The sequence below is a fragment of the Thermothelomyces thermophilus genome, chromosome 4, assembly GCF_000226095.1.
Source record: "Thermothelomyces thermophilus ATCC 42464 chromosome 4, complete sequence".
Taxonomy (NCBI): domain Eukaryota; kingdom Fungi; phylum Ascomycota; class Sordariomycetes; order Sordariales; family Chaetomiaceae; genus Thermothelomyces; species Thermothelomyces thermophilus.
Genome location: NC_016475.1, coordinates 3,054,730 through 3,077,183, shown reverse-complemented (window position 1 = coordinate 3,077,183; position 22,454 = coordinate 3,054,730). Strand labels below are relative to the sequence as shown.

Sequence of the window (22,454 nt, the reverse complement as noted above, 5' to 3'; positions counted from 1 at the left end):
CGAGTTCATGGCGGGGAAAGCAAGGACGGGGGACCTCATGTTTGGAGTGGCAAGAGCCAGCTATTCGGCTGACGGCACTGTGGCTTCCGATTTACTGACCTTTGCCTACCAGTCGTAGTACTCCGTATTTCGAAGTTAAACTCCGGGCATGCCCTAAAATTGAGGAGCAAGCAGTCACTCATAAGCCTGCCCAAAGGGGGGCACGGTACCCATTGTCTGGAACAGTGGTGAGTTGCTGTACTCGGCAGATGGCTGCGACCCGAGAGTACAGAGTGAACCAATAACAGACTGCTCAACATTGGACAGTGTCAAATGAGTTGACGGCTGCGGGTTTCTTTTAACTAAACCATGTTGGCCTGGAAAGCCTCAACAGCAGCGACCTTTGGCGAGCCTAGTGTATCCCAGTCTCCAGCCCAAGATAGCCGGGCGTCCTATTCGTAGGCATGGCCGTTTGTTGGGGCCCTTGACCTCCATGCTCCAGAAATGTGCAGCTGGGACGGCAAGTCATTGGTCAGATCCCGTGCAAGCTTGTGGCGCATGGGTCTTGGCTACTGCAGGCACGTCAAGTGTGGATGGATGGGTGGATGCGGAAATCAACGATCTTCGTATAACTGCTACGGTGGTGATGAGGGAGGAAGAAGGAAGAGGCTGACCAGAGCCACCCTGCAGGGAAGATGTGGGTGGCTGCAACCCCGGTGGGGCCGGGAACCCTAGTGGGGCCCGGTCCACCACAGCAAGTCTGCGCAAGGCTCAGCCCAAAGCGGGCCTGTTCAACCGGGGACTTCTTTTTTCGACATCTCCAACGTAACACCACCAGCGAATAACTACTATGTATAGACGAGCAAGGCTGGGATCTGTGGCAGCGGGCATTGGAACAGCAATTTAACAGCAAATGATCGAACAAGTTTGACCCTACGGAAGGTGCGTGCCACGTAGTAGAAAGGAACCTCGACTGGACAGAAGTCAGGTTTCCACCGCTGCCGCTTTGTTCCACCACATGCACCATATATACCATATATTTCGTTCCGAATGGACATTCCTATCCTATACGGACTACGTACTATGGTATGTACACTCCTTGCCTTGTAGTACTATAGCGTGTGTAATCCGTTCATACACTACGGATTGCTGTGTACACACATGCCGAGCATGTATACTACAAGTAGAGTACTTAGTAGTCAAGATGTGATTAGTGTACGAATAGATTACGCAGTAACTAGTCTCTTGCAAGCGATCCTCCCCCTCCCCTGTAGTACTCCGTAGGTGCTAGGACAAACTGGGGCATAGCGGTGTCTTATTGCGCCGTTCTTACTCTGCAGGGAAGATCTTCGCCCTCGTGCGCTGGGCGCATTTGCCAAGCAAAGCAGCAGGCAGCTGAGAGCCTCATCAGAGCCTGCTCCCCCGAACGGCTCGTCCCTCACACTATCGTTCTTTTACCCTCTTTTTTTTTTTTCTTTTCTTTTTCTCCTCCCCGCCTCTCCGCCGTGAGCTGAGCTTCGAGGAACCAGCCAGCCTCGGTGCCAATTTTCTCTCGACAAAGCGACCATGTCGGACTACAGAGCCACCATTATCGGCTTCGTTGTTCTGTCCGGTATATTCATTATACCGCTGTTTATCTTGTGGATCGTCAGTCTTGTCCAGGCGCGCAGGAAGCATGACCCGGCGCGAGTCGGCTTCACTTGGATGAAAGCGGTGTTTCCGCTATGGATCCTGTAATTGCACTCCTCCCCTCGTCCACTGCACCTGGCGACTGACCAAGCACGCGGCCCATAGATCGCTGGTGCTGCGTGTCGCATACGGCGGGTTGCAAGTTTATTCACAGTACGGATATTTTGCCATCTCATCACGCCGTGCCGACCAAATCGATCGGGCAGTCAGCCACATATCCGCTACAGCCGACTTCTTCCACCGCCTGGCCAGTATTCTCCTCTTCGTCACATTGGTCGAGATCGCTGGCGGCTACATCTTCTGCCTGAAGGGCCCCAGCGAGCCCAGCCCCGGCCGCAAGCTCGGCCGCACTGTCGTGCTGGCGTGGGCCCTCGTCCTCGTCGTCCTGGCCATCACTGAGCTCGGCCTCGGCCAGTCGTTCGCCTCCCGCTATGGTACATGGGGAGACGCTGAAGACGACCTCTTCGGCTTCTACAGCGCCCTAGCCAGGCTGTACCGCTTTAGCGGTGCCGTCGTCATCTTGATGTGGCTAACCACCCTGCCCATACTCGGTTATGCCGCCTCCGTCGTCCACAAAACGAAGGGGCACCCGCTACTGCGCAGTGTATGTCGAATAGTTCCCTTGCCTGTCGCTTGCCTGTCGCTTGCCCCCGCTACCTGCCCCCTTACTGATGACCGGTTGCTGGTCCTTTCCTAGGGCGCCATCCTCCTCTTGGTGTGCACCATCCTTGATTTCGTCCGCCACCTCGTCGGCATGTCCATTTACATCGACTACTTCCTCGTCAATACTGCCCTGGCGGTCGCGGGCGAGCTCATACGAGACCCTGCCATCGGTTACATTGTCAACCCCATCTTCGACTTCATCCCCATGTTTGTCATCCTCGTCATGCTCTTCTCGCTCGGCATCCGCAAGCGCAAGGGCCTTTGGTCACAGCCTCCGCCGGAGTGGAACTACCCGCCCATGGTGATCATTCCCACCGCGTACCCTGTCATGCCAGTGCAGCCGATGCCGCCGCAGCAGTTTATGCCCCAGCAGTACCAGCAGTACCAGCAGCAGCCGCCGCCGCCGCCGCCGCCGCAACAGCCGGTGCAGGGTCTGCCGGCCTACCTGCAAGTTGCGCAGCAGAAGCAGGCGATGCAACAGCAGTATCCGCCTCCTCAGGGTTATTACTACCCGCCTCAGCAACCACAGCAGCAGCAGCAGCAGCAGCAGCAGCAACAACAACAACAACAGCCAGTGCAACCCCAACCGCAACCCCAACAGCAACAGCAGCAGAACCAAGAGCAACAATAGATGGAAGAGCAGCGTTGTTGGCTCGAGATTGCCGACCCTCCCCCCCCCCGGCCGGGACAAATGGATCGGCGTGGGTAGGGTTTGCGGGTCAATATGGATCGTTTCGGCCAAGGAAAGGAAGGAAGAATTGGTGCGCAATGTCAGGGTAATGGGTGACTCACGGAAATTTCAAGTAATGATCAGGCCAGCGCTTTGTGTTTTTCCGTCATATCAGCTCATGTGGACGGAGAATCGCGACCTCACGAGATACCAACCGAGCCATTTTTGCTTTCTTCTTATTGCTTCATCAGCCCTTGTGCCGGTGAATAGTCAGTCTACGCCAGTACTGGACATCTGAATCGGCTGTGCATGATGCAAGGCGACGGGATGGCCGCAGAACTGCTAGTGGCACGATCTGGAATTTGATCCTCTAGTAAATGAACAGGTTTATAGTAAATGAATGCCGTTAGAGTCGAGATGACCTAAGACGGGCCCGGCTAACAATGACTGGGCAAAGCAGCAGGCAGCATGCCAGACGGCATTCCGTCGCCGAGCAAGATCAATTTTAAATGTTCCCTTCTCACCTCCCAGCAGGCTTCTCTCTGCTCTTTCTTTCTCTTCCTTTCCTTGCAATTCGATTGCTCTGCTATTTTTCACGATTCATGATGTCCGCTGCCTATTTCTCCTTCTTTCTTGGTTCGTAGGCATATTTTCTCTTTTATCTCTTCCCCTCTCTCTTTTTCCCCCTTAGCTTTTTTTCTCATTCCTTCCGAGTCTATATTTTACTGAAACCCAGTTCAAGCCCGACGGCTACTTGTGCGCTGTGGCAGGTGGGCTACAGGACATGCCAGGGAAGGGAGAGGAGGTCTTCGCCGAAGTCACAACCCGGATAAAGACTTTTCCGCCCGGCTGCGGGATAAACATTCTATTTCAGGGCCCGAGACCGCCTTCTGACCTATCTACATACTATAGTAACCAACGTCAGCTAGTCCGTGGCGAAGTTTAGCGGCAACAACCCGCAGAAAGTGAGGGGTGGGTGGATCAACAAAAGTTTGGCATTATTCATTACTCGTTCGTCCGATCGCGAGCAGGCTTGGCTTTCCCCAAGTTGCAACAGGGCTGGAGCAACAGGAACTCTTCACAGTGTAGCCAGTTCAGTGGGTGCTGGGACCGGGACGATCGTCGTCAAAACCTCTCGACACCAAATGTCAGATTCCCTACTACGTATGTCATGGTGGACCAACGTCTTTGGCTCGGGTAAACCAGGACTATCGCTTGCGCAACTGCCCTGTGTGCGTAGACTATATAAACCACTCTAACCAAAACAGCGCGACACCACTCCCAGAGACCCGGGTGGGGAGCCCTGAGCCGTAGTGGGCTCCTTGCCCGCCTCTACCGAATGCGGACAAGACAAGACGAAGGAAAAAAACAAAAAAAAAAAAAATAACCAACACATCCGCCCGCTCTTAAGGCCTCCAGCGGAAAGCGGGATGCTTCCAATCCAGATCCTGAATCTCCTGCCTCGACATGCCGGCGAGCTCCTCCTCGGCGTTGCGGCCCTCGCGCCGCCGGTTGTCCCACTTCATCCAGAGCAGCGTGACCGCCGAGAGGATGAGGACGGTGCAGCAGGCGGCCAGGTTGAGGCCGTTGCCGATCTTGTAGTTGGGGCCGTCCCAGGGCAGGTAGCTCCAGGTGGCGATGAGGCCGCCCACGTTGCCCATCATGACTGTTATGGTGTAGCGCAGACGCGCCCGCTGTTTTAGTGACGGAACGAGATGACTCGAGATATTGGGAAGAAAGAAGGGAAAGAGAGAGGAGGGAGGGAGGAGAGGGGAAGGTGGGCGGGAAGGGAGCGGGAAAAGGGTGACCTTTTTTTTTGGGGGGGGGGGAGTGTGGGCTTACCGTTCAACCCGATGGCGCTGCTGCGCGCCGTGTCGGACACGACGTTGGCGCTGACCTGGGAGTTGGACAGCGCGCCGACGGCGAACAGCGAGCTGGAGAGGAGGAAGGTGGCGCCGTAGCGGGCCGAGGGGTTGGTGGTGCCGAGGAACATGCTGTAGCCGACAATGACGAGCGGGGTGCTCAGGAGGATGATGATCTGGCGCCGGTCGAGGTACCAGCTGAGGAGCGGCAGGGCGAGGGTGAAGAAGCCGCCGACGACGTAAGGCGGCACCGTGAAGAGCTGCTGCATCACGGTCGACTTGTCGGGGTAGATGGTGCGGACGATGGTGGGCGCGAAGAAGGCGAGGCCCTGGACCGTGATGTTGTTGAGCAGGAACATGAACGAGGTGGCCAGCGTGACGGGGCTGAGGATGCCCTGGATGAGCTTCTTGGTATCCATGCGGTCGAGCACCTCGGTGGTGGCGACGCGCTCCGACTTGACGCGGGCGATGGCGAGGTCCTTCTCCTCTTGGGTGAGCCACCGTGCAGTCTCGGGCCGGTCGGTGAGCGTAATGAAGCTGGTGAGTCGCGGCACGTCAGTCCGTCAGTCATATATGAAGAAAGCCTGAGCATATGACGGACCTGATCACGGAGAGACCGATGGTGATGATGCCTTCGACGACAAAGATCATGCGCCAGCCGGTAACCCCGCCGACGTGATCGAGGGAGAGGATACCCGAGGCCAGGAGACCACCAAAGGCGCCAGCCATGGGTGCCATGACGATGTAGAGCGACAGACGGAAGGTGAGCTCAGCGCGGCGATACCAGCGAGACAAGTAGTAGGCGATGCCGGGCATCATGCCGGCTTCGAAGACGCCGAGGAGGAAACGGACGCCGGCCGCTTGGGCAAAGTTGTCCACGAAGGCGGTGGCCAAGGAGACGACACCGAAGCCGAGGGAGATGGCCGGGATGAACCAGCCCGGCCCGATCCATTTGCACGCGATGTTGGACGGGATCTCGAACACGATGTACGAGATGTAGAAGACGGAGAGGAGCGCGTTGTAGTCGTAGCCCGTCAAGTTGAGGTCCTTTTCCAGACCGGCAATCCTGGCGTTTCCTTTTTTTTATTTTAATTTTTCATGTCATGGACACGAAACAGTCAGGGACAAAGGCTGCGTTGCGATTTGTTCGTGCGACCTCTTACCAATATTTGCTCTGTCGATGAAGCAAAACAGATAGAGGAGCGACACAGTCGGGACGATAAACAAGTCTAGTTTCCGGCGGAGCCTGGCCTCGGCTTTAAGGTCGAACTGAACGATGGGCTGGCCATTCCTGAGCCGAGCAGATCAGTGTCTGCATCGTGGGGATGCCGGGAAGGGGAGGGCGCCGTGAGGCGCGAGCCGTCTTACTGGTCCGTAGCCGCAAAGCCTCTCTCGGCGGCGGTCGAGGAGACACCAGGCAAGGTCTCACTGTGTTGGACTGCGGCCTTGTCCGAGTCCGACGAGCCCATTCTCTTCTCGTCGGCCATGGCGGTCGGGAGGAACAACGACAATGTGGGAGGTTGACCGAGTCTTGAGGTGCGGCGTCGGTTTGGTTTGTTTGAATGTGCTGCTGTATCTTGTCGAATCTGAGTGGACGTGCGAGAAGAGCAGACAGAGAACCTTCTCTTAGTTGGACGAGGAGCGAGTGAGCGACGCAGCCTTTATCATGTTGATCTCCCGGGGCGATGGCGATGGCGATGACGCCTAGTGATGGTGGGCGAACCTTGTCTGCTTCCGCTCAAGCCAGGCCCTTTTTCCAGATTCAGTCAATCCCCGTTGCAAACCCCATGGGGAACCGCGGTCGACTCTACGCTATCTCCCCCACAAACCAATCCTGCCCCTTCCCAGTGGTCGAGCGAGAACCAGGGGCCGTTGATGGTGTGCACACGGCAATCAGGGTCGGCAAGCCCCAGGGTCACATTTGGGTTGCGAGTGAAACGCTGCTAGTGCACGCTGCACTACTATGTAATCTGCCTACTAGTATGTACTGTATGTATGTATGTATGTACATACATACATACATACATACAGTACGTGCCGCATGCTACCAAGTTAGTAATCCGTACGCTACGACTCGCACCGGCAAAGGCGCGCGGAAGGTGGCCGGGCCCCCCGCCGCGGCCATGTTGCTGCTTTGCGTTTAGCACGCACTCTGGTCGATTGCACTAGATGATAGTGGCGCAAAGCGCTGGCCAGCTAGCTGCCTGGCAGTCAACCAAGCAAGACTCCACCTGCTGTCTCCAAGTACGGAGTAATCCGTACAGCAGGTGCGCTACCCCACGTTTTGATGGTCTTGGCGCCCTACCCCAACTTTCAGTCCCCGCGGTTCTGGCCCGAAAACAGCCGGGGGTCAATTCCGGCTTCGATTCCAAGCTTTGTTTTGGAATCAGAGCGCTCCACATGAAAGCCCTTCCGCAACCTCCACTGGTCTCATCAACCCCAACTTTTTGCCACATAGGAATGGGCTTGATCCACCCCGCAGACAGGACCCCGCTAGGAGCGTGGATATCTTTAGTGTAAGTCTCCTACTTCATTAGTGACATCTTGGCATCTTTTCCAGAACCCGACTGTTCGGCTTCTGCAATTTGGGAGGCTTGAGGCTTGGGGGTTAAACCGAGGAGCCAAATGGAGTGTAGTGTTAAGTGTATTTTCAGAAATATCGAGAACACCGCACCTCCCTAGCCCGGTCTCGGGTCACTTCACCGGCATAACAGGAGGCCCAAGACCGGTCTGGGGCTCGTCATCTGTCAACGAGCACTCATTTCCTCTCCTTCTCTTCCCCTCTCTCGTACTCACCCTTGATATTGGAAGTTCCCACTCCACGGATGACATTCTCGGCTTGATGTCCGACACAACCGTCGGTGCCCTCATATTATTGATCAGGACAGGGCTAGGTCACGTTGAATGCCACCACATAAGCGTAGCAATCTCCAGATAGGACCCTGGGTGGCAGATCTACCTCCCTTCCGCGTAAGGCACCCTGGCCTGAAGCGAACAAGCCATGGCACATACTGGGACGCTGCATGTAAAAGGGCTAGTAGCATTATCGCCTCGTTGTTGCAGTAGAGTTGGCCCATAGTCCCGGGAGCTGTTATTTTCGCTGCCCGCGTAGCCAACAAGCAGCCTTCTCCTACCTAGAACGATAAACGACGCACTCGAGCAGCTACCGAACAATGCGCACTACACTAAGCTATCACATGCTTTGCGAGAAATCAAGACAATACATATAGCCTAGGGTGGGCCAGTTCTACGCACAACTTCCTTGATGCGGCCGTCTTCGTCGATACCTGGTCCTCCCAGGTCGGGTTTACGACACAACTAGACTAATATGACAAGGCGGCCAGGACACCCTCCACAACTGGATGTTTCGAACACAAGAACTTCTCCAAGAAGCCACTCCAAGAAGCCACATCGTGCCCGTTAGCGAATAGCGAACGCGTCATAAATTAGGCAGCATCCACGCATCAGCCTTCAATCATGTTAGACAAACATCGGACAAGTAAGCAGCGCCGAGCATTCAAGCGCAAATCAGGCCCTATACTGCAAACAAAACCTAAAAAGCGTAGCAACAAGTAGGCTGAGGTACGGTAGATCGGACGGTGCAACGGTATCAACCGAGCCTGAGGATGAAACGGGGACTGAAGGGTGGAGTGTGTGGTTACTTGACAGCCCGACCCCGCATTACGTCGATGACCGTGGGGTCCGTGGGGCAGAGCTTGCTGGGAACACAAGGCAGCCACCCCAGGCTTAGTGTAATCGAAGTGCTGAACTACATGACATCGGATTTTGATATCGAACAACAATTGCGACTCTGGGAATATGTGGCCGAGCCGACCTTGATTTGCAGCAACAACGCCACTGATTCAAGTCGAGCAACAATCTCGGCTGTTGGAAGAAGGCCCCATTCGTTGTTTCTTAAAGCCTGATCGGTGGGGCATTCCGTATTTCAGGCCGCTGTTCCAGGTTCTGTCAGGTGGCCTGCTCCCGTGCCGCGCTCATCATCCTTGCTCCTCGTCTGTTGTTTGGACATCGGTCCGTTTGATCCTGAGAGGTGCCCATCTCGAGCCGATTCTACGCGGCCTTTATTTTTACCTGTTCATCCGCTCATTTTCGTCTTGCCCAGACAGCGCCTCTCCGACATTGATGGATAAGTCGCGCCTTGCGACAGGCCCGACACCATGTTCGACATCTTTGCTAAGCTGCTCTCGTGCGTGTGTGAACCTTCGACATGTGGATAACTGATCTGACCCCCAGCCTGTTTGCTACAGCTCTATCACGTCCTTCCTCTTCCCACTGTTCGCGAGCTACAAGGCCCTCAAGACGTCTGACCCGGCCCAATTGACGCCATGGCTCATGTACTGGGTCGTCCTAGCCTGCGCGCTTCTCGTTGAGTCGTGGATAGAATGGTTCCTGGTCTGGTACGCTCCAGCCCGCTCCCGCCCGCTCCCGCCCAAACAAAAACGAACGTTCGGGTCTCTAACAACAGCACCAGGATTCCCTTCTACGCCTACATTCGCCTCCTCTTTCTCCTCTACCTCGTCCTTCCCCAAACACAAGGGGCGCGCCTATTCTATGAGGAATACCTGCACCCTTGCCTCGAAGAGAACGAGACAGCGATCGAGGAGCTCATCACCTCGGCCCACGACCGCCTCCGCCGTGCCGGCATTGCCTACCTAAGCCGCGCCATCGAGCTGCTCAAGACCAACGTCCTCGGCATGCCGCCCTCCGCAGAGCCGGCCGCCGCCGCCGCCCCGGAGCCGCAAACCCCGCAGTCATACACCCAATCCCTCCTCGCGCGCTTCACCCTTCCCTCGACGAGGTGGAATACCCGCCAAGGCGCAGCTGCTAGCGGACAAGCGCAGGCAACTGGGGGAGGCGGCCTTACGACCGACTTCTTCAACCTCCTGTCTTCGGCGGTCAGCGCCGCCGCCTCGGCTACTTCTTCTTCTTCTTCGTCCAAATCGCCAGCCGGCGCGAGCAGCACCAGCACCAGCACTAGCAGCATTATTCCGGAATCGATCCGCGCAGCCGGTGCCGCCGCCAGCGTCTCCTTCATCCAGGCGCAGCGAGAGCGCCTGCGGATCGTGCTGTCGGCGCTGGACCGGGAGGAGGCGGCCGCCCATCAGCAGGCGCAGCAGCAGCAGCAGCAGCAGCAGCAGGCGCAGGGACCCGAGCAGCTTTCTGCTGCTGCTGTTGGTGGCGGAGGAGCCGGAGGGAACGGCGACAAGCGGAAGTCGGTCAGCGAGCTCAGCGTGGGGAGCGGGCTGAGCAAGAGCCGGTCCGAGCCGGACTTTGAGAAGCTGGATGCGCCCAGCGGCGGGGAGGAGGACGAGGGCAGCGCACCGGCAGGCGTGAGGAGGAGGGCTGGGGGCGCGCCCGAGACGCCCGCTGGAGGTCGAAGCGGTGGGGGATGGATGTCGTGGGGTTGGGGCACGGGTGGCGGGGAAGGGGGAGGAAGGAGCTCGGGGGTGGAGAAGTGAGTTGAGATCCGATAGTACCTGCCTGGACTGATCTTTTTCTGTTCCTTTGATTTCGCATGGTTTCTATGGCACAGTAGACCTCTCGGGACTTGGGTTGGAGTGTGTGTGGGATGGGGTGCTCGGCTGATGGCGTTCTGTTTTATGATTCATTACACGGCAGAGTTATACGCATAACTTGGGGTTCGAACAAATTGTCTCGGTGAACAAAGAAGCCGTATGGAACCTTTGGATTCCCATCCCATTTCCAAAGAGGAGTACTCCTGGTCTCCGATGACGTGAGAGATTCTATATAATACAATAATAATGTACAGGCTGTCGAGCAGCCAGCGGCATCCCCCCCCCCCCCCCCCCCTCCTTCCCTTCCTCTCTATACAGTCAATCGGGTACGTTTGTCATGCACAGCTGTGCCGATGTATCCCCCCCATTTTTTCTGTCTTTCAATCACATCCTGCTCCCAGCCTTGACCGCTTGGTAAGGGTACGCCGGCTCGCCGTCCTTGCGCGTCCAGATCTGGCGGCGCTTCTTGCTGACGACGTGTTCGACCCAGATCTCGTGGCAGTGCGTCTTCTTGAACTCGCGGATGAAGCGCGGGTCCCACAGCTCCGAGGCGATGCCCAGGTCCTTACAGCACCGCAGCAGCGCGTTCGACTTGCACCCCTCGCCGGCCGTCGGGATCGTCTCCTCGGAAAAGTACTGGCACTCGCCGCGAGCTTGGGCGATGAATCTGTTTTATTTCGTGCCCCAAACACTCCCCCCCTCCGGGGGAACCAGAGGCACACACAAGAACGTCAGATCGGGTCATTCGTTCTCTTTTATATTCGAGGGTGGTCGCCCGGAAGGGATAGAGAATGTGTGTGAGAGAGAGAGAGAGAGAGAGAGAAGAAACGTACCGTCCGTGGACCACGAGTGCGTACTCGCGCGTCACCACCTTCTCGCCCACCACCAGCTCCCCGCGCGGGGCGAGGCCCCACCCGCCGGGGCCAAAAGCCTTGTTCAGGATCCGGCGGTACTTGATCTCGGGGAGATAGATGATGCCGTCGGGCTTGATCTCGATGTCGAGCGGGTCCAGCGGCTGCATCAGCACGGCCGCCGTCTCGGGGCTGAAGGGTGTCGTCGAGAGGCCGTGGAAGGAGGAGGACCAGTCGATCGCCGCGCCATTGTTGCCGCTGCTGCTGCCGCTGGCGTTGCCGCTGAGCGCGGCGGCGAAGGCCGGGGACGCGGCGGAGGTGCTGCTGCTGCTGGCTTCGGGGGTGGGGATGTCCGCGGCCAGCTGCGGGTCGACGTCGGCGACGGTGGCAGCCGGGAGGATCGCGGCTTGAGGATCGAGCACGGGATTGGCGGGGGCGGGGGCGGGGGTGGCCGGAGTGCTAGGCGTGGAAGGTTTGGAGGCGGAGGCAGCGCGGGCGCGGGAGGCGGGTGTTGATGATGATGCGGTCCTCGCTTTCGCTGTGTAGGACGACGACGAGGCGGAACGGGCTATTATCTGCTTGAGGATGGGCGACCGCCTGGTAGGGGTTCGAAGGTACTGTATTGGTAGTACGCCTGGGGAGGCTATCCGCATTGGGCGGAGCGCTTGCAGCCAGGCGCGCGACCTCATCTTGTCTGGACGGTTTGGATTTTACGGCGTTGATGAGCGCGCGTTGAAAGCTCTGGGACGAACGGTCTGGTCGTCAAGGTTGCAGCTGTGGAGCTTGGACGTCGGGTCTTGGCGGCCGCTCCAGGGAGCAGGGGTGCTGCTGCCCCCCAAATTGCGTACATACATTTAACACCTGATATCAGCCTACACCCTACGCGCGTGTAACATGCATGTATAGATAGCTATATACTTTAATATCTATGGATTTTAAAGTATATAGCTATCTATATACGTGTTATATATATGTAGGGGGTGGGCTAATATTAGGTGTTGAATTTGTGTGTTGAACTCTCTTGATTTCTGGCTCGAGCCTCATTTGAAGGGGGTGTGCAGGCCTAAAAACTGCAAAAGAGGACTTGGCATTTGGCGGCCACAGTGGATGGCATCACGCTACAGCAACACAAACGCAGCGGTTACCTTTAGTTGAAAGCCTTCAACTCGGTGTTCAAATAATTATTGGTAGAGCCCCTTTGCGCATTTTGCTCGATGCTCGTACAAGTACATAATAATGATGATAATACATACATACTGTACAAACCAAGGTAAAGGGGGATTGGCGTCACGTAGAGTCTACGGTGCTGGTCCGTTTGTCATTTCCCTGCGCTTTCCAACACTCCCTGAACCTCTCCATCTTTGAGCACCGCTTCATCAGCTTTCATCCGTATTCCTCCAGGATCCGAAATTTGTCACATACCTCGTCCTTGCAGGCTCTCCAATCTTTCTTATCGTGGTAGCAGTCGGTCAATCTCGCATTCTCATCTGCCATGCGCATCAATTCGTCAGCAGTTGTGGGGCGCTGCGTCGAGGTGAGCGGCACCGCTCGGGGCTTTTGTCCCAAGCCGCATCTGAGCGATCGGATGGGCCCTTGACGATCCGGGAGCCATTAAAGACTTTGATCTTCAATTGAGACGTACCGGCGCAGCCTGTGCTAAAGATTCGCTTGTCCCTGCAGCATTGTCGTGTTGAGTGAGAACCAGCTCTTGTGCTCGAGGAGGGGTCGGTGCGGCAACAAGCGGCTCAAACTTCGCCGAGGGAGCAACGCCGAACTCACCACTCATCTGGCTCGTCATCTTCTTCCAGTGCATCAGGCGCTTCCTGCTCTGCCTTTGGCGGTGTGTCTTCCTTTGTATTAGAAGATCCCATTGCGCGGAGATAGGAACGATACAACTCGTGGAGAGAAGGCCGTCAGACGTTGTTTGTTCGCACGGGTCCGCTTGCCGAATCGGAACTTGCAATTCAACACAAATCTCGTCCGTTTTTTTTTTTCGGCGCAGTCGGGAGCTCTGACTCAACAACCGACTACCGAATCAGGAAACCGGAATGGCATCGCAAAAGCTCAATGTTTTGGTGTACACAGGTCAGTCTTGCCTCGGAAATTCACTCTTCGGTGTGTTGCTGCTTGCCTTTACACACCGCTGACCTGCTTCAGGCACCGGATCGACCATTGAGTCAGTCCGGCACTGCATCTACTCTCTCCGCCGCTTGCTCGGTCCCAACTATGCCGTGAACCCCATCACCGAGTCTGCTTTGCTGAGAGAGCCTTGGGCCCCGACGTGCGCTCTCCTTGTCTTCCCTGGCGGCGCTGATCTCGGCTACTGCCGTGTTCTGAACGGCGCCGGCAACCGCAGTATCGCCCAGTTTGTCCGCCGTGGTGGCGCCTACCTCGGCTTTTGCGCTGGTGGTTACTACGCATGTCGCCGCTGCGAGTTTGAGGTCGGAAACCTGGAGCTAGAGGTTACTGGAAGCCGAGAGCTGGCCTTCTACCCCGGGACATGCCGGGGTGGCGCGTTTCCGGGGTTTGAGTATCACAGTGAGCGGGGTGCAAGGGCGACCACGATCTCCGTTTTAAAGGACGCCTTTCCTGACTCGGCGTCGCTCCCCAGTGAATTCCGATGCTACTACAACGGCGGAGGGGTGTTTGTGAACGCGGACAAGCTCGCGGTGGAGTCGGGCAATGTGCAAGTGCTTGCTGAGTACACGGATGATATTGCGGTTGAATCCGGCGCGACCAAAGCCGCGATAGTGTACTGCAAAGTCGGCGAAGGAGCAGCGCTCCTCACAGGTCCTCACCCCGAGTGAGTAGTTCTTCACTGAGTTTACCGCGACAATAACTCATCTGACAATCTACATAGGTTCGATGCTGTTAACCTTAGCCGCCAAGTCGATGTCCCAGGGTATGATCAGCTCATCGAGGCACTAAAAACAGATGAAGATGCTAGAACCATCTTCCTGAGGGCTTGTCTTACAAAACTCGGCTTGGAAGTCAGCCAGGGAGCATCGCCCGTGCCGAGTCTATCCAAGATTCACCTCTCTGCGCTCCACCATTCCGACGTCAGCGAGATACTGTGTTCGTTTGAAGACATCATCACCAAAGAGAACGGCGAGGAGTATATCAAAGGTGGCAATGACCTGTTTCACCTCGAAAAGCCGGATTCGAGGTGGTCTCTAGCATCTCTGAGCGAAGCCTTATTGAGCGATGTCGTTGAGTCAAAGAAAAAGACGGGCAGAACCTCCCCAGATCCAACCGCCGATTACAGCCACGTCCCCAAACGGATTGTGTCCCACGAGGACGCCTGGCCAGAACCCAAGGAAACCCCCTACTTCAACCACTCAATCTTCTATTCAAGCCTTCGGCAATTCCGAGAGAAGGAGGAGGCGGAGGAGGCGGAGAGCTGGGGCAATGTGTTGATGTATGGCGAGGTAGTCACGAGCACCAACACATTGCTTGAAAAGTGAGTCACTCCACAACTTCGGAGAGCAGATGTGATTCTAAACTCGACCTCAGGAACCATAATCTTCTTTCAAAGTTACCTACTGGGTTCACCTTTGCCGCAACGACTCAGATAGCAGGCCGTGGCCGAGGTGCTAACGTCTGGGTAGCGCCTCCCGGCTCCTTGATCATGTCCACCGTGATCAACCATCCGGCTCACTACGCAGCAACCCGACCCATTGTCTTCATCCAGTACCTCGCCGCTCTTTCCATTGTCGAGGCGGTAAAGTCGTACGATGACGGTTACTCGGAGTTCCCTATCAAGATCAAATGGCCCAACGATGTCTACGTCCGAGACCCTTCGAAACCAAACGAAGTCTCATACGTCAAGGTTGCCGGCATCCTCGCCAACTGCGCCTACTCGTCGGGAAGTTTCCAAGTTGTCCTCGGAATCGGCATCAACACCAACAATGCCCGGCCGACCACCAGTCTCGATGCGGTGCTGCCCCTGCTAGAGGGCGGCAAGAAACTCGGGTCCTTCCGAATCGAGAGGCTCCTAGCCCGGATCCTAACCCGCCTCGAAACCCTCTATACCGAGTTCTGCCGCAACGGCTTCTCGCGGGACCTTGAGGGCAAATACTACCAGCACTGGTTGCATACTAACCAGATTGTCACGCTTGAGGCTGAGGGTGGGGTCAAGGCGCGTGTAGTCGGCATCACCAGAGACTGGGGCATGCTGATGGCCGAGGAGGTGGCCGACAATGGCATCAACGGCGCTTTGCGGTCGACGGGCAAGGTGTGGGCGCTACAGAGCGACGAGAATAGCTTCGATTTTTGGAAGGGCCTCGTCAAGAGGAAGATTTGAGAGGCTCCTGTGTTTCTGGGCCCTCCTCTGGGCTGGTGTTCTCGGGCATGGCCGTCGCCTACAGAACCGTGAGCCGTGCGCCGGCGGCCCGAAAGGGACTGCAGATTGCAGCCCTGTTGCGTCGCCATCCAACCATGGCGAGGGAGTCAGACCTTGGCTATTGCCTTGCAGTTGCAGTGGCTGGGTGAGACCAAATGCGAGCGAGGAGGGAAAAGAAAAAGCCAAGGAGCTCTGACCTTCTTCCCCACAAATGGGCCGTTGAGTGGTTGCATGAGACTGTTATGCTGCAGCAGATCATGGACCCGCGCCATGTTCACTCTCCGAGCGCAGCGGGCCCTCACACCGAACTATGCGTACCGAGCAACAGGTTCTTTCTCGATGATGGTGAGTTCGCGGACCTTAGCCGGGCACGTGGCTGCGATGAACATGGCCTGCCGAATGGCCAATGTTCCACTTGGCCTTCACAAGGACGACATATCTTGCTTCCGGCCAATGGGGTTGTACCCAAGCTTCACGCGACCCATTTACCGACCGGCAATGAGAACATCGAGGGTGCGCACTCTTTCCCACAGTAACGTCGAAGGCGTGAACTCGGTAAACGATAGCTGCGCCCGTGTGGCGACGTCCGACACCCGGGCATGCTTGGGCGAGCTTCGAGAGGGGTCCTCAAGTCTATCATCTTTCCCAGTCTGGGTTCTCGAGGGCAGATGCTCGTTGCATTCATCGACTATGGTGTCTTCCCGAGCTGGTTCCACCAGCGTTTCTCCAACGCTTCCTCTCGCCCTTGGACAGGGCGAGCTCAGCACTGGCAAAGTGGCTGCCCCGCCTCCTTTGTTAAGTCTGGCCCTGAAACTAGCAGCATTCCGAGAGAATATCTTCCCCGCCCATTCCCGGCCCCGCGCTCCGGAATGAAACCAGCCATCCCACCCCGGCATTGACCTGCGTATTTGTCTCGCTTGGGTACAGTTTCGGCCCTCGGCCCCCCACCCCCGCCCCCTCCGGGCTTCTACCGCAGTGTTGCCCTCTGCAAAATCTTCCGGCTTCCGCTCCCGGCTGGCCAATTATTATCCGATCTGCTGCTGTAAGAAGCACCGTTCGCTCCGTGTCTCGAAGCGTTGCAGGGCATGGTGTAGTCAAAGACCTGCAATGTTGTGTCAAAGCTGATTCGTGCCCTGGCGGGAAATGGAATGGGCCCGATCGAGGCAAGTTTACCATACATCGATCTGCCATGAACTTGGCAGCGGCAGTCTACTGTTCTGAAATTGGAGAGAGTCTAGAAGATGCAAGTTGATGATCCAGAATCACCTTCAGCTGGAGGCTATCCATTTAAACAATTCGCCAGGACACGGTATAAGGCGAGCCATAGAGCGAGCAGCAGGGACAGGTGCAAAATCAACTGCAGATGCACTCTCCAGCCAAATAGACACGCGACCTTATGAGATGGTGGCATGTGCACGACCTCGGGGCGATTGCGTTGTGGCCTCACGAACTCCAGGTCTCGTCTGATTCCTGTCATTAACATGTCCGCCCAAGTCATCACAGAGCCGGGTTACACCAACTTCAGCCTCACCTACCTGGCGGTGACGGGCAATGCCAGGCCCGCAGAGGACCTCAAGAGCGGAGACATGGTGAATAAACACACCTTCAGTCGTACTGGCCGGGACATAGCGCTAACAAACACCACTCCCCAGACGGTTCCTGGTGCCCTCGCTTGCATCCTCGTCCCGCACATTCTGTGCACTCTTTTCATCATCGCCCGGGCCTACTCGCGCATCGCTATCCTGCGCAAGTGGTTTCTTGATGACACGCTCATCCTCCTGGCCTGGGCCATATCCACCGCCGTCTGCATTGTATACAGCATCATTACCGCTCTCTCCGGATCCCATCTCAACTATCTGAACAGGGACAAGAACAACAACAGCACCAGCGCTATAGTCACCTCCTTGTCAACGGGCGCCTACATTGCCCTGATACTCTATCAGTTCACCCACCTCGTCATCAAGCTCTCCACCCTCTCCCTCTACTACCGCATCTTCTCTTCCTCTTCGGAGGGGCCGAGAAAAGCTTCGCCAGCCGAGCGCACCCTGACCCGCCTCACAGCCCTGGCAGTAGTTCTCTACATCATCCCTCTCCTCGCCCTCACCATTATGCAATGCCACCGGGATCTTTCCTCCGTGCAGGACCGCTGTGCCGCCTCGGGCGCCTCGGTCCCGTTCAAGACGCTCCTGATCACGTCGGCGGCGCTGCACGCCGCGACAGACGTCTGGCTGATCGCGCTGATCCTGCCTTGCGTCGTCCGGCTCCGGGTCCTCCCGCGGCGCAACAAGGCCGTGCTGGGCGGGGTGCTGAGCCTGGGCGTGTTCGTCGTCGCCGCGGGCATGGCGAGGCTGGCCGTCTCGCTGCGGCTGGTGGCCGCCGGCGGCAGCGGCGGATCTCCGCCGGCGGAGTCGCCGGCCTTCTTCGTCGTCACCGTGCTGGAGCTCGACGTCGCCGTCGTCTGCGCCAGCGCGCCCACGCTGAGGCCCCTGCTGGCGCGCGGGTGGCCGCGCAGATGGGGGGACAAAGCGCCGCTCGGCAGGCTCCTCCCCAAGCGCGGGGGCGTCCGGGGGGACGAGCGGGGCGTGAGCCTGACGAGCGTCGTCCGCTGTTACGAGCAGCAGCCGTGGCTGAGGGACCCGGGCTCGTCACTGCTGCCCGGAACGCCGCCGGCCGGTGAGTGGGCCAAGGGGGGAAGTGCGGTGCGCGTAGGTGCCGTGCAGGTCCCGCACGTCTCGCCGCCGCCGCCCGTCAGGGCCACACCCCGCGCGCCCACCATGCTGAGCCTGAGGAGTTTTGTGAAAGGCATGAGGCCGAGCAGCGCGACGACGAGGAGCCGGGGGCGGATGGATTGGGAGGACAGGACGCAGTTGCTGGGGGAGGAGTTCAGTGGCAGGGACGGAACAACTTGGAAACGGAGGAGCTCGGTCGGGCTTGAGGTATACTACGAGCTGTTAATCGGGTACGGCGACGGTGAGAAGAGGGGGAATCAGGGCGCTGCGAGAGCCGCGGTACGCCACAGTTTAGACAGCCGCCGTTCCAGCGCAGGCTCGGGCTACGCCGGAGGCTGGGGAGACAGCCAGGAGAGCCTGGTCCTGGGGATGAACGATCCCAACAGCCCGACGCGGCGGAATCCGGTATCGAGGCTGGGCGAGCTCACAAGAGCCGACGCAAAAACTCGCGACCCCGGGGACGATGGTGGTTCCCGAGGAAGAGACGATGGAGCCGTGAGGGACTGGCAAGAGCAGGGAAACCTGATGATTCACCGGTCTCGCCACCCCAATAAATGGGACGGGTGACGGGCTGCAGAGGCTCTGGGGGGTTGGAGTTGTGGTGCGCATCATATTCCAGTGTATAGATGTCAAAAAGAATGGCTCCGCAAACAGAAAGGGGAAGATTCCAACGGAATGTGCGGAGGCCCCAAAATCGAGACTCTCTACGTCCTTTTCGCAGAGCATGTGGCATCCTCGTTTGAGACCGAGTCGAACCGGTGGCTTCAATTGCTACAGCTCCAGTGCCCCCCTTGGGATGGACCAGGAGAGATTGCCATCGTCCGATATGCGGCTAGGTCGAGGAGAATGATTTCCCCACAGAGAAGTCGACAAGCTCGAAAATATTAAACCAGTTTCTTTAAAAGCATAGAGGTACGGCGGCGAGTGCTGGGACATGTGGCCTGGCTGAAAGCAGTGGTGGGTTGTTGCGACCCCAAGGCGAAGGAATGACGCCCCAGTCCAACTATAGCAGTGTTGGAAACCGGCCCCGTCTTCACTTGGATGGCTGTTACATGGCAACGTCGCCGCCGTTGGATGAGCCTCAACTCCTCTTTCCCCTATCTGTCTAGATGCACCCTAAACGTTGAACCACCCGTCGCCTAGGGGTCGCCGCCGGTATATAGTACAAACATTAAATGAAATGGCGTACAGCGGCGACGTCTGGCGTTCTAATCCAATGCATTCAAACATCCCCGCCATCCGAATATCCCCAACCACGTAACGCCAGGCCTTCCCAAAGTCGAGTGAAGATTTGTGTACACGGGGTTGTAGTTGATGCTGTCCAGAGCCCTTCCCCCTTACGTGTGCCGCCGAGCAATTGTCATCCGTCGCTCTTCGTCAACCGATCTCGCCTCGTGCGGTTGCACTTCCGTGTATCACTCTTTTGTCGTGTCCGCCTCTTTAGCCGAGCTTTAAAGGTTCCCAGTCGAGGGGACAAAGTGAAGAGGCGACGACGCGCTTCCGCTCCCCACGCCGCGACATGGTGGCAAAAGGTGCGCCACGGTTACCTGTCCTTGTAGATCTTGGGATTCCACCCTTCCTTTATTTCCGCCTCCTGCTCGGCCTTCTCCATCATTGGCTTCACCTCGGCCTCGATGCGCTCTCGTGCTCGGAGGATTTTGCTCTGCAGGTAGAAGGACCCGCCTTTCTTGGGGTCGTTGTTGTCGAACAGGCGCTTGAACCGCTCCATGACCTCGTCCATGTCCGCCTTGCCGTTCTGTGGTGGCTTCACGTTGAGAATCTTGCAGGCCTCGTCGAGCGTCATGCCGGTGCTGACGCTGGCGCGCCCTGACAGGCCGTTGCCTGCCTTGGCCTGCGCGCGTTGGTACTGGCTCGATGCCGCCGCTTGCTTGTAGGCTTCGGCGAAGGCGCGGCCGATCACGCGCGTGCCGATAAAAACAACTTGGGTTATCAGGCGGTGTGCCTGCGGGAAATGGGAGTTAGTCTAACATGATCGCTTTGCGTGGTTTGATCGCTGGCCCGTCGCCCAGTCGCCCATGACGATGCGGTTTTTGGATTCAGACGCGAGGATGCACATACCATTGTGTGCAGAGTGGCAAGAGTCGGCCGCGGTGCTAGCCTTCTTCTCAATGAAAAGGATATGCGCAAAATAAGGCCTCGGAGCGTCCGGCCGTTGTGATGTTGTTTCTCGAAGCCTGCGGAACTTGTTTGAACGGCAAATGGCATGACGGGGTTATTCCGACTCGCCTCTTTACTAGTAGCTCAAAAAATTATCGGTCCAATGAATCCCTGCGCCGCCGCATTGCCGGGGTTTCTTCGGGCGGCTCGAGGTACTTTCGTACTGTAATCCGTACCTCGAGGCGGGTCCGGCTTGTTTGCCAGCTGTTCTTCCGAGTGACAGCCAAGCCTTCAGCTGCCACTTGTCGAAACAAGGGGTTGAAGGGAGCTTCCACAGTAGCGTAGAGTTAAGTTGTACGAAGTAGCTTCTGACAATGCGTCGTCAGTTGTAGCAAGATCGCAACGTTTAAACCTACGAACGACGACTGTGTCACCTCCGTCGGCCACACCCACTCCCCTAGAGGTGAATAGAACTTCATATTCACCTCTGACGAAAACAACCAAAATATCTGGCAAATACACCACAAATCGAACCGAAGAAGTTACGGGCTGATCCTGGACAACCAACCTCTCTGCCTCGCGCGCCCTCACAATGTCACAATACTACGGCGCACCGCCGAACCAGGGCTACGCTCCGACCGGTGCCCAGAACCTTCAGTTCTATTCATCAAACTACGCACAACCAGTCTCGGGCCATGCGACTCCATCACAAGCATCCTACGGCTATGGCGGGCCCTCTGCGGGCGCCTACGGTGCTTCCGCCTCTTTCGCTTCGGGGTTCGGCGATGCCTCGGACGTGTCCGGTCGCATGGGCGAGCAGGGCGGTCTTCGAACCGGCTGGCTAGCCGCTTTCTCAACAGAGGGCTACCCTGGCGAGCCACCGTTGCTAGAAGAGCTCGGTGTGAACGTGGGACACATTGGTGCCAAGGTACCGTCCTCCTCTCTCTCTCTCTCGTTCTTCCCGCAGCCCTCTCTTTCTTTCTTTCTGGCTCTTTTACTGACCCGGCATCCCCTCTCTCTCTCTCCCCCCACAGACCCTCGCCGTCCTCAACCCTTTTAGCCGCATCGACCAGCACCTCATGGACGACAGCGACCTCGCCGGCCCGCTCTTCTTCTTCCTCCTCTACGGCACCTTCCTCCTGCTCTCCGGGCGCGTCCACTTTGGTTACATCTACGGCCTCGCCGTCTTCGGCTCCGTCCTCCTCCACGGAATCCTCTCCCTCATGGCCCCCTCCGCCCAGAGCCAACAGGCGCACGACCCCGCCGCCGCCGCAGCTTACCCGGGCGCCGAACCGGTAACCGCCATGGGCGGCGCCGCCCAGCCCGCCGCGACGGGGAGCAACCTGACCTTTGCCCGCTCCGCCTCCGTCCTGGGCTACTGCCTCCTGCCTCTGGTCGCCACCAGCCTGGTGGGCATCTTCCTGCCCATGGACAAGCCCGCGGGCATCACGCTCTCCAGCGCCGCCATCATGTGGTGTACCTGGAGCGCGAGCGGCATCTTCTGCGCCGTCGGCGGCATGCGCGGCATGCGCGCCCTTGTGGCCTATCCGCTGGCGCTCTTCTACGTCGGGTTCGGTATCATCGCCGTGTTTAGCAGCCGGGGAAGCGGGTCGTTTGCCAAGGTCGCTGGTGGTTCGGGGGCGGTTTGATGCGGAGGAGAGGAAGTGACGAAGAAAAGAAGATGGTTCGATCATCAGGGGTTTGGCTGTCGGTGGCCGGGAAGGGGAAGGGGAAGGGGGGAAGGCCGTCGGTTGTTAGGCGTGTGTATCAGTGCATGTATGTACCTTTGCGCTTTCGCGCAGGATCAATGAGCGACAGGGTTGTCTCCTGGGATGATATAATGATAGAGGGGAAAAGAAAAAGACGTCAAGATAATGAACGTTCCGGCTACGTTTTGTAGGTCAGTCCTACCTTCGAAATACATTAGGGACAACAATGATACAGGACGGGATAATGAAGACGACCGGCCAAAGCACGGATCAGACAGGAGAGTGCAAGCTCACAATACAGGAGA

General features: G+C 57.4%; 9 protein-coding genes across 9 annotated transcripts; 5 read left to right on the top strand and 4 right to left on the bottom strand.

Annotated features, from left to right (window-relative positions):
* The first annotated feature begins 1,464 nt into the window (after positions 1–1,464).
* MYCTH_111845 (uncharacterized protein) lies at positions 1,465–3,395 on the top strand. Its single transcript, XM_003664321.1, has 3 exons — positions 1,465–1,712; positions 1,774–2,272; positions 2,366–3,395. Exons 1-3 carry the CDS (start codon positions 1,546–1,548, stop codon positions 2,960–2,962), a joined length of 1,263 nt encoding a protein of 420 aa, XP_003664369.1. The 5' UTR covers positions 1,465–1,545; the 3' UTR covers positions 2,963–3,395.
* Positions 3,396–4,407: 1,012 nt separating this feature from the next.
* Positions 4,408–6,332, bottom strand: MYCTH_2064631 (uncharacterized protein; the record flags this gene model as incomplete). The annotated part of the gene is made up of 5 exons (XM_003664320.1): positions 4,408–4,667; positions 4,844–5,400; positions 5,465–5,939; positions 6,027–6,154; positions 6,232–6,332. 5 exons carry the CDS (start codon positions 6,330–6,332, stop codon positions 4,408–4,410), a joined length of 1,521 nt encoding a protein of 506 aa, XP_003664368.1.
* A 2,297-nt stretch (positions 6,333–8,629) lies between these two features.
* MYCTH_2307115 (uncharacterized protein) lies at positions 8,630–10,683 on the top strand. Its single transcript, XM_003664319.1, has 3 exons — positions 8,630–9,070; positions 9,132–9,281; positions 9,356–10,683. Exons 1-3 carry the CDS (start codon positions 9,042–9,044, stop codon positions 10,341–10,343), a joined length of 1,167 nt encoding a protein of 388 aa, XP_003664367.1. The 5' UTR covers positions 8,630–9,041; the 3' UTR covers positions 10,344–10,683.
* An 8-nt stretch (positions 10,684–10,691) lies between these two features.
* On the bottom strand, positions 10,692–12,040 carry MYCTH_2307114 (uncharacterized protein). Its single transcript, XM_003664318.1, has 2 exons — positions 11,234–12,040; positions 10,692–11,067 (listed from the first exon to the last, which is right to left on the bottom strand). Exons 1-2 carry the CDS (start codon positions 11,938–11,940, stop codon positions 10,785–10,787), a joined length of 990 nt encoding a protein of 329 aa, XP_003664366.1. The 5' UTR covers positions 11,941–12,040; the 3' UTR covers positions 10,692–10,784.
* A 377-nt stretch (positions 12,041–12,417) lies between these two features.
* Positions 12,418–13,193, bottom strand: MYCTH_2315637 (uncharacterized protein). Its single transcript, XM_003664317.1, has 4 exons — positions 13,031–13,193; positions 12,894–12,925; positions 12,674–12,738; positions 12,418–12,610 (listed from the first exon to the last, which is right to left on the bottom strand). Exons 1-4 carry the CDS (start codon positions 13,120–13,122, stop codon positions 12,539–12,541), a joined length of 261 nt encoding a protein of 86 aa, XP_003664365.1. The 5' UTR covers positions 13,123–13,193; the 3' UTR covers positions 12,418–12,538.
* Positions 13,194–13,299: 106 nt separating this feature from the next.
* MYCTH_2119403 (uncharacterized protein) lies at positions 13,300–15,554 on the top strand (the record flags this gene model as incomplete). The annotated part of the gene is made up of 4 exons (XM_003664316.1): positions 13,300–13,336; positions 13,409–14,054; positions 14,112–14,669; positions 14,765–15,554. The coding sequence occupies 4 exons, from the start codon at positions 13,300–13,302 to the stop codon at positions 15,552–15,554; spliced, it is 2,031 nt and encodes a 676-aa protein (XP_003664364.1).
* Positions 15,555–18,406: 2,852 nt separating this feature from the next.
* On the top strand, positions 18,407–18,766 carry MYCTH_2036106 (uncharacterized protein; the record flags this gene model as incomplete). The annotated part of the gene is made up of 1 exon (XM_003664315.1): positions 18,407–18,766. A coding segment is annotated over one exon (360 nt), but the record flags the coding sequence as incomplete, so codon positions are not given.
* A 795-nt stretch (positions 18,767–19,561) lies between these two features.
* MYCTH_2307110 (uncharacterized protein) lies at positions 19,562–20,594 on the bottom strand. The gene is made up of 2 exons (XM_003664314.1): positions 20,402–20,594; positions 19,562–20,285 (listed from the first exon to the last, which is right to left on the bottom strand). The coding sequence occupies exons 1-2, from the start codon at positions 20,402–20,404 to the stop codon at positions 19,866–19,868; spliced, it is 423 nt and encodes a 140-aa protein (XP_003664362.1). The 5' UTR covers positions 20,405–20,594; the 3' UTR covers positions 19,562–19,865.
* A 238-nt stretch (positions 20,595–20,832) lies between these two features.
* MYCTH_2081599 (uncharacterized protein) lies at positions 20,833–22,399 on the top strand. The gene is made up of 2 exons (XM_003664313.1): positions 20,833–21,368; positions 21,475–22,399. The coding sequence occupies exons 1-2, from the start codon at positions 21,033–21,035 to the stop codon at positions 22,087–22,089; spliced, it is 951 nt and encodes a 316-aa protein (XP_003664361.1). The 5' UTR covers positions 20,833–21,032; the 3' UTR covers positions 22,090–22,399.
* Positions 22,400–22,454: the final 55 nt, after the last annotated feature.